At 37.9% G+C, this 10103-nt stretch overlaps 1 protein-coding gene and 1 long non-coding RNA gene across 7 annotated transcripts in view; one reads left to right on the top strand and one right to left on the bottom strand.

Annotated features, from left to right (window-relative positions):
* Positions 1-10103, bottom strand: part of TMEM156 (transmembrane protein 156) — a 50556-nt gene that overhangs the window by 2530 nt on the left and 37923 nt on the right. Inside the window, exons 6-7 of one of the 6 annotated variants that reach the window (XM_008701401.2) lie at positions 3757-3859; positions 508-1075 (exon numbers count right to left, since the gene is read on the bottom strand). The exons of 3 other annotated variants lie outside the window; for them this stretch is intronic. In XM_008701401.2, coding sequence (XP_008699623.1) covers positions 1063-1075; positions 3757-3859 — 116 coding nt within the window. In that variant the 3' untranslated portion in view covers positions 508-1062. Of the gene's footprint in view, positions 1-507; positions 1076-3756; positions 3860-5070; positions 6444-10103 lie in introns of those variants that run through there. 2 more of the 6 variants (XM_008701403.2, XR_005833452.1) reach the window with 2 other exon arrangements.
* On the top strand, positions 3868-9952 carry LOC103672672. The gene is made up of 3 exons (XR_571215.2): positions 3868-4370; positions 4498-7559; positions 9798-9952. It is a non-coding gene; the product is annotated as an uncharacterized LOC103672672 (long non-coding RNA).

The following is a 10103-nucleotide window of genomic DNA, read 5'->3' as shown; positions in this document are numbered from 1 at the left end:
ACTCCTGCTGAATAATCCCAGACCTGAGCCTAACTCCCCTATTAATCAAGTTTACAGAGACAATAAAGAGTGAGACTACTAGAATTCCATTTGCCAAATCTTCAATCCCTAAATATTATGATTAGAATCTCAGTTTGTGATCTAGCAAAAAGAAAGAGAAGAAAAAGAGTATCAGGAAAAAACCTCTGTGTGCTGAATCATTCATTCCTATTAGGTTGCTTAAAATTAAATCTGACCCTGCAGTTAAACTTTAGAAATCTGCTCAGATAAGCAATTGTAACCATAAAATGATGCCAGGAGATTAAATTCCACCTTAACTCTGGAAAGATATTTTTTATATTTTTCAATGTTAAGAGATGCCCTCTTGTCTATATGTGTTTTTGTTATAATTAATAACTATAATTGTTCTTGACATCAGTGATAGCTATGAAAATACGAACACCAAGAAGAATTAGAAGAACCATTTTGCTATTAGATATAAATATTCAAGTTTCACTTAGTATTTCATTTAAATTCATTTTATTTTGGTATCTTTGAAATTTTTTAAAACATCCTCAGTGCCAAAAGGAGACAAAATTTGCAAAATTTATAAATCCAAACAAATGTATAAACGAACAACCCAGGCCCTCTTAAGTAATTTCCAAAGAGAAACAATCCGTCTATATAGGAAAACCCATCAAATCAGAATTTGCAATATGGGTGAATGAGAGAAAGATTTTCATCCTTGACCCTGGTTTTGGTTCCTTTCAAAATCAAAATCTTAGGGCCACTGTAAGCTGTATAATGATGGATAAGCAAGGACAGTGAGCGTTCCCTTGTTGTTTCCATGGGTTTCATCAGCTTGTTTTCCATGACTTATGATGGCTTCCTGAAAAAACTCGTTTCTTTGATATCATGGGTCAAATGAAAGTTCTTGAGCCAGTTTTCACCAACCAGTCAGCATTCCTACTGTTTCCTACTGTGAATCCTCAGTTGTACCCATATATTTACTAGTTAACTCATTCCCGAAATGAAATTATGAGTATTCTTCAAAAGGGTTCAGTCCAAATGGTCCAGGGGAATTCAGAAGGATATTCTGAAGATTGAAGGAAAAAAAGACAAATATTACCATAAAAATGTTAGGTATTACCTGAAAAGAATTAGTGGAGAATAATTTTTAAATCATTTATTAAACTGTATGTTATAAGAATACCAAAAAACTTCCCAGTATCATTTTTTTAAGATTGTATTTTTTTATTTGAGAGAGAAAGAGAGAGAGAGAGAGAGAGCATGAATGGGGGGAGGGGCAGAGGAAGAAGCAGACTTCCCACTCAACAGGGAGCCCAATGCAGGGCTAGATCCCAGGACCCCAGGATCATGACCTGAGCCAAAGGCAGATGCTTAACCAACTGAGCCACCCAGGTGCTCCCCGATATCACTGATCAAGAGCTCTTTCCAAACCTGTGTTAGGCAATGAAGCCTTCATTATAGACCTAGGCAGGCTGTGTGGTTAGTGTTAACAAACTTCTCAGCCTAGGACCCAGGAAAGCTAGGGTCTCCTCAAGCTTCTGTCACTACAGTATGTTTGGGTTAATTTCCTCTTCCATAAAATGAAAGCATAAGTGTTCACACAAATTTCTTTTAAAGAAACATAGAAGTTGGGACTTAATCATTCAGCATATACTTATTGAACACCTCCTAAATGCTAGGCGGCATTTCCTCTGAATGAGGGGTCTCCCTGTTGTGCCTCCTGAGTCCCCTGTGAATACCTCTATCATGTTACTGGCACTCTATTGGAATTAGGATTCATCGATCTGATTTCCCCACTGACTGTATGTTATTTTGCCAATGAGTAGCAGAATTCTGGACATACAGCAAGTCCTCAAAAAGCACCAGGTGAATGAACAAAGGAGATCTCTTCATATGCAACGTCAAGCATCCCAGAATGAAGACCAGAATGAGAGGTATCAAGCATAAGATTTCATTAAAACAGCTCTATGATTACATTATTCTACTAGCAGTTTCTGAGCCAATAGCAGACTCTGATTCCACTAAGACCCAAACACTAAGACCTGCTTCTCTCTAGTCCTGAACACAAATATATCCCTAGCACTTAGTTTCCAGTTTGACACATTGAGCCACCTACGCTTGATCCCTTTGGTTGCTTCTAGATCTGCACCCCGTTTTTCCCACCCTGTTTGGTACCCAGGGAGGCCAATCTCTATGAACTGCCTCCATCTAGCTACAGCTCCTCTGGCTCTCCTTGGGTTTGACCCAAGGTGAGTATCAGCACATCGGGGAAAGAGAACAGTCAAAGCGAAGTACTCTCTCTTCAGGGCAATCACAGGCTGTTGTGTCATTGACTAAAAGTCACAGTCCCTATCAGGTAGCCCTCCCCACATATTCTATCAGTGTGTGTGTGTGTGTGTGTGTGTGTGTGTGTGTGTGTGTGTCTGCATGTGTCTGCCTCTGTCTCGGTCTCTCTGGGTTCCTCGCCCCTTTAGTCTTAGTGACAGAAGCAGGGCTCCACTGTGACAAGTTTGAGGGTGCTGCACTCTGCTTTTGGATTTTTTCAGAACCTGACTTAATAATCCCTTTATTAAACTCGCCTCAAATGATTCCATTTGAGTATACTATTAGTTTCCTGCTAGAGTCTTGACTGATAATTACCCAGGTATCATGAAGAGTAAATAGTGGTGTGTGTACACACACACACACACACACACACACACACACACACACACACTGGAATATTACTCAGCCATAAAAAAGAGTTAAATTTTGCCATTTGCAACACAGTGGATGGAGTTAGAGAGTATTATGTTAAGTGAAAAAAGTCAAAGTCTTATTTTGTCTTTTAGGGAAAGACAAATAAATACCATATGATTTCACTCATATGTGGAATTTAAGAAACAGAACAAACAAATATGGGGGGAAGAAAAGAGAGGAAAACCAAGAAAGGGACTCTTAACTCTAGAGAACAAACATGGTTACCAGAGGGGAGGCGGGTGGGGGATGGGGAAATCGATGACGGGGATCAAGGAGGGCGCTCGTTGTGATGAGCACCAGGTATTGCACGTAAGTTCTGAATCACTAAATTCTACACCTGCAACTGAAAAACGCAAAGACGAGTAAATGATCTAGCCTATCACCACGGAACAATAAAAGGTGCTGCTAAATGCTAGTGTCTCCCCTCTTCCCTGTGAGAACTGGTACACCCCCGGCAGTAGCTTTCTATAGTGCCTCAGCATAATAGCTCCTTAGTAAATATGTGTTGAATGAATCAAAAATATTTCTAAGACACTTCTGACCACAGTTTGGGATTTAAGTACATGAAAACCCATGCACATTAATTAGATCATCACATGTTACATTGAGGGAACTTTTTAATTTCAGAAATTGAGGGTCAGTGGTTGTTCTGCTTATAAATTCACATTCTCTCTTTTCTCATGTCCCGACTGAAGCAACAATGGACCTGCTGGAATTATGTATGACCCAACCCCAGGAAGCAGCCGAAGGATGAGCTGACATCTCAGGGGCACATGCTGTTTAACAGACTAAGAGATTAGTTTATTGGCCCTTCCTAGACCTTGGAAGAAATAGTGATTTTATTTCATGTCGTCTAAAATAATTCATATGAACTGCTTTTTCAAGTTCATCACTTTTCGTCTCCTACACCGGATAGAAATGAAAGTTGGGGTAAACTGTACCTCCCTGGATCTGTCACGTTTATAATGAACCAAGGCAAATCATCAGTAAAGCGGAATCATCACTCACCGTGTATATGGATCTTGCAAATGCACCGTGGAAGTGACTTCTAGTTCAGGTATTGGCGGAAGCACTGTCTTGACCTGAGTCAATGGCAGCCTCTGCTTGGTCTCTATTTTTTAAGAAGGAGAGCTGTTCTAGTCTGTGTTTAGTCAATAGCAATGCAAAAACAGATACAACATTTTCCAACGTACTAAGAGAACCATGCCCTCCATCCATCAAGGATATTGGCAGTTTCCATCACTCACTAAATTTCCTGCCTACAACATGTGACACCATTAACCCATTTCTCTTAATTCTGTTTCTTTCGTTTCTCCTCTCCCCCCACTTTCTGAGCCCTAGACCTGATGCATAGTTAGAGGAGCAAAGTAGAGAAAAACATTTTTTACATATGATGCCAAGTAAACAGAAAAGAACTTCGGTATGGAAACTGACTGCAAACATTTCCTTCTTTGCACTTTGTTAAAATAGGTCCCTAAGAATTTTCATTAATACCATCTTTTATTTCAGGGACAATTTTACCAAGAAGCCAAGTTCCAAATCAGATGAATTCCAGTCTGTCCTCCTTTTCTAGGACTATGTGACATCAAATCCTTCTAATATTATCTGCAGCTGACTTCAAGGTAGATGAAATTTCAGGCCCATGGCATATGGTATCTCTTTCATTCCACTGGGATCTGGGGCCTTGCTTTTCTAGTTTTTATATTGAAACTTGAGTTTTACATAATACATGTGGTTTTTGCTTCACAGATGTCTCTCCTTTTTATACAAAGACCTGGACATGAATGGAAATGAGGTGGCCTATAACTTAAAGAGAAGTTTGAGTAGTTGCTTCTTAAGAAGACAAATCAAAAAGGAAGATTTAAGTGTAATCAAGAATATGATGCTTATCCAAAAAATTTTTTTAATTTTTTAAATTTCTCACATGCATAAAAAAAAAGAATATCATGCTTCTTATTCATGAAGATGATTAAACACTGGTGTAGATTACCAAAATAGAAATACGGTCAAACCATCTCTCGGAGTTATGTTCTTTTAATTAGAAAAAAATTTAATAAGAAAGACTTATTTTTTGGACTTAATTTTCTGAATAAGAGATACATTCACATGATAAAATTTTATAAACTAGGAAGGCATATCCAGCAAAATGTCTCCCTCTTTTCCCATTTCCTGCAGACAACTGCTTTCTACCACATCACATAATTCTTTCCCTTCTTTCCTTTCTCCTAAAAACCAAGGTTTTTAGATTTTTGTGGATAGATAGATAGATGATAGATATAGATTTATACACTTATATGTGCATATATGTTATTTTTGTTTTTCTTTACACAATACCATACTATACATATATATGTATATTTAATGATCTCGCTAAGAGATCTTTCCTCGTAAATGTTTCCTCATTCTTTTTTATAATTTCCTGGTATTCCATAGTATGGATGTATCACCCTGTCTTCAAACACCCTTTTATTAGATTGTGTCTAATCTCATATTGTAAACACACTAGCAATAAACATTGCACGTATGTCATTTCTCTCCTATGCAAGTAATTCCATAGGAGAAATTCCTAGAAATAGAATTGCTGGTTCAAAGGGCTTTGCATGTGTAACTTTGATAGTTATTGCTAAATTACATATCACAGAAGTTGTCCCACTTTTTTTTTTTTAAGTTGTACCACTTCAGCCTCTCGGTTTACCTTAGCAAAGTATGAGAGTGCAGAGTGCCTATCGCCCCTTGCTACAGAGTGTGATGTCAAACTTGTGGATTTTTACTAGTCTGGTAGATGAAAATGGCATTTCAGTGTAGCTTTAATTTGCATTTCCACCTGAATGTGAGCTCAGTGAGAACAGAGAGCTCTGTTTGGCTCATTGCTGTGTCTCCTGTATCCAAAGGGCCAATATTATTGGCACACAGTAGACATCAAAAGAAAAATTTCTTTTGAGAAAATTTATTGTGAATGAGACTGAACAAGCTTTCATATGCTTAAGACCAGTTTGTATTTCCATTTCTATAAACAGTCCATTTATATCCTATAACCATTTTTCTACTGGGTTATGGTCTTCTCTCCATCAATTATTAGAACTTCCTTATTTACTAGGGGAGGTTGCTTATCATATGTGATGAATTGCAAACAACTTTTCCCTAATGGTTTTTACTGTGTACATTCTTTTTTACATAGTCAAATTTATCAGCCTTTTAACTGAATTTTGTGTCATGGATAGAAAGCCCTACTTTGCGTTCATAAATTAATTCTACCATTGCTTCTTCTATTAATTTTATGGTTTCATGTTTACATTAAAATTATTGCTCCATTTGAAATTTACCCTAGTATTAGTGTGAACTCTGGATTAAGGAAATCTTTCCTAGATGGTTATTCAGTTGTCCCAATACCATTCATTCAGTAATCCTTCTCTTTCCTACTGATTAGATATGCCATTCTCATCATTTATTCCAGTCCTAAACTTTCTAATTTTTCATTAGATATCTCTTTTTTAAGATTTAGTTATGTATTGAGAGAGAGAGAGAGCACAAGCAGGAGGGGCAGAGGGAGAGAGACTCTTAAGCAGACTCCATGCTGAGTAGGGGAGCTGGAGCAAGGCTTGGTCCCACAACCTTGAGCTCACCATCTGACCTTGAGCTCACCATCTGAGCCGAAGTCAAGAGTTGGACACTTAACTGACTGCACCACCCAGGCGCTCCTCATGAGATCTTTTTATCTACTTAAGTACCAGTACGAGGGTGGAACAGATACTTCTCCTCTTTATTCTTCTATGTCAATTTTTTCCTGGCTATTACTGACAGCTTATTTTTCGTCGGGATATTAAAATGACCTTGTTTATGATTTAGGAAGAACTGGTAACTTGATATATTCATCTTTCTATTCCAGAACATGATATGCCATTTTGTTGTTATTCAAGTCATTTTTTTATGTCTCTCAGGAGCATTTTTCAGAAGTTTTCTTCAGAAAGATTTTGTACAATACTTTATATTAATTTTATTCCTAGTTATTTTATCTTTTTATGGTTGTTTTAAATGCAGCATATCTTCTAACTGGTTGTTGTTCAAATATATGAATGCTCTTGATTTTTTTATATTAATTTCATACCTTGTCCTTACTGACTTTTATTTTTAAAGAACTTTTTTAGAGAATTCTCTTAAATTTTCCAGGTACACAAAGTGATCATTTTACCTTTACAATTTGTTAACCACATATCTCTGTCTCTTACCTAATTGTGTTGACCAGTACTTGCAGGATGATGGTAGGTAAAGTGGCAACAGCGGACATCCTTGAAAATTCCCGGCTTTATAGACATGCTTTCAGTGTTTCCCTAGTAAGTATGATTCTGGGTTTTTGTCTGAGACAGATATATTTTATCATGTTAAGGAAATACCTATTTATCTGATTTTTATTAGGATTTTTATGAAGGATGGGCATTATAATTTGTCAAATGCATTTTTAGGATGTATAGAGATAACCAAACAAATTTTCCCTTAGATCTATTAATATAAGTGGCATTAATAGATACCTCCTTTAAAAAAAACAAAAACATTTTATTTATTTATTTGACAGATAGAGAGCAAGAGAGGAAACACAAGCAGGGCTCGGAGTGGGAGAGAGAGAAGCAGGCTTTCCACTGAGAAGGGAGCCCAACGTGGGGCTCGATCCCAGGACCCCGGGATCATGACCTAAGCCGAAGGCAGACACTTAACAACTGAGCCACCCAGGCTCCCCTAATAGACATCTCCTAATGGTGAACTGTTGCTGTATTCTTGGAATAAGCTCCTCTTGATCATAGTAGGAGTGTGTATATGTATGTATATATACATGTATTTTTTAAACTGTGCTACTACTGGATTCTTTTGCTAATATTTGTTCAGAATTTTTGCATAGATACACATAAGTAAGATTTCTCAATGCTTTCATTTTAGACACAATCTAAGTTTTAAATGTTATTGTTTATTTCACAATAGAATTAGGAAACATCCTTCTTTCCTTCTTTTCTATGGTCAATAATAGTTTAAATACCACTGGAAATATCAACATTTTAGAGATTGGTAAAATTTCCCCCATGAACTGCTCTTTCTGTTACTTTTTGAGGGGTAACTGACAAATTTTCTATTTCTTCTATGATAATGGTTTTGTTTAGATTTTCTATTTCTTCTGGTACCAGGTTTTGTAAATTTTTCCAGAAAATTATCACTCTTAGAGATGTTAAAAAGTAGCAACTACTCTTTAAGGGTCAGGCATAGATGCTTTTGGGGACCATTTCCACATTGAGGAGCCCTTCATTCCTATGGAAATGCTAAAATAACCACCAAAGCTAGAATTCCTTCTTACAGAGTATTTAGCCTTCTAAACGGTAAGTAACAAAGCTTGCCTGACTGGTTAGGACAAAGGTAAGAAAATGAGACCAGTCTTTCCCTGGACAAAAGCTCTCATCTCCCTGCTTTCCTCCTCATAGACCCATTGCACTGGATCCCTCAGCATCGTTTATTTTTACCTTATTGTCAGTAAATACAAACCACATCTACAGGGCTAGTGCTATCATCCCTGCTTGTCTCACACGGAAAGATCCTAGGAACCTGTGACTTTTGTCTTTCACAGTCTGCGCTTCCCAGAGAGTGGGTGTGGTAGGCAGAACTCTGAAGACAGCCCCCGAGCTTCCCACCCTCTGGTGGAATGCCCCTTGTAATCCCCATGCCTTGAGCGTGGGTGGGACCATGAATGGGATTTCCCTCCTGTGATTAGGTTACATTGTAGGGCAAAGACGAGATTTTTGCAGGTGCCTTAACACTCCAAATCAGTGCCTGTTGAGTTATTCCCAAAGGGAGACCGTGCTGGGTGCACCTGACCTAAGGAGGTAAAAGCCTTTACAAAAAAGACTGGGCCCTCCGGGAAGTTAGAGAGGATCTCTTGTGGGGCTTCAAGAAGCAAAGTGCCAAGCTGTGAACTGTCTCTGGAAGGCCAGGTAGCGGGAGTCTGCTGGTGGCCTCTGGGTCCTGAGGCAGCTTTTGGCAGACAGCTGGTAAGAAGCCAGAGCCCTCAGTCTACAACCTCAAAGAAATGGATTCTGCCAGCAACCTAGAAGGGCTTAGGAGTAGAGCCTCCAGATGAGAACACAGGCCAGCTCACATCTTGATTTTAGGCTTGTGAGACCCTGAGATCCAGCAAAACTATGCCCAGATTTCTGACCTACAGAAACTGAAATAACAAAGGTGTGTTGTTTTAAGCCACGAAATGTGTGGTAATTTGTCACACAACAATAGAAAACAAATAAAGTGATCAACGGACCCTTGGCCTGCAAACCACAAGAAAGTGAATTTAAAATGCAGGTTCTAGAACACTGTCCGCAATCTACTGAATTATAATCTCCCTTCAAAATTGGTTCAGGAGCCTGAAATTTTACAGATATCCAAGTTGATTCTGAGGCACATGAAGCCTTCAGAATGAACTCACCATGCAGATAACCACTTAGACAGGTTTTGACAAAGTATCGTATCCTGTCCAGAATTTGAGATTTGGAGACAGTTCTTTTTAAAGTTAAAATATCAAGAGAATCTATTCATGAAATTAAATAATTACCAAAGAAAATTAACAGAGCTCTTTCGGTTGGAAAGCTAAGTTGCTCATCATTTGCTTATTCGTTTGGTTTGCTGATGTCGTATAACCTGATATAACCATAATTACTACAGAAAGCTATTATCTGTCAAAATGATGGCTAGTCCAAAATAACTCTCTAGTGGTGCGTTATATTCTGTTTCTCCTGGCATCCAAGGACATGTAACTTATATGCTAATAGGAAAACTTCTGAAAAATTGATAAAAAGGCAGGATATATGTCATTTTAATGCCTTCTTCAGAATAGCTAAGATGGGTGGGATGTTCCTCTAGTTCTACACTGGGAAATAGAATTTCTTTCCAATAATAGTAATTCACCAACACTAGTTAAGGCAGCAGAAGCAGTCAGGAATATTTTAAAACTTCACAGAAGTCTATTCATGAATTTGTCAAAGGTCTGAACCAAACATTGCTTTGACTTTTTTTTTCAGGAACCTCAGAAGAGCCTAAAAAATTAAAAAGAACCTCAGGATGAGTTTTGACGTGGCTGAATCTAGTGAAGAAAATGAATTTCGAGCAGTAGAAACTTTGATTAAAAATAAAACTCCATGCCTTATATTCTTGAATAAAGTCCTGTCACAATGCCCATGACATTGTCCTGGTTGCCCTCTGATATTTCTTTTTCTTTTTCTTCTTCTTCTTCTTCTTCTTTTTTTTTTTTTAGATCTCTATCACTTTTCAAAGGTGTTTCATATCTATGACATCTGGCATCTAACCGCAATTCATCCTTCTAAAGT

The sequence above is a fragment of the Ursus maritimus genome, unplaced genomic scaffold (assembly GCF_017311325.1).
Source record: "Ursus maritimus isolate PB19 unplaced genomic scaffold, ASM1731132v1 scaffold_8, whole genome shotgun sequence".
Lineage (NCBI taxonomy): Eukaryota > Metazoa > Chordata > Mammalia > Carnivora > Ursidae > Ursus > Ursus maritimus.
This window is presented reverse-complemented; position numbering and strand designations above follow the sequence as displayed.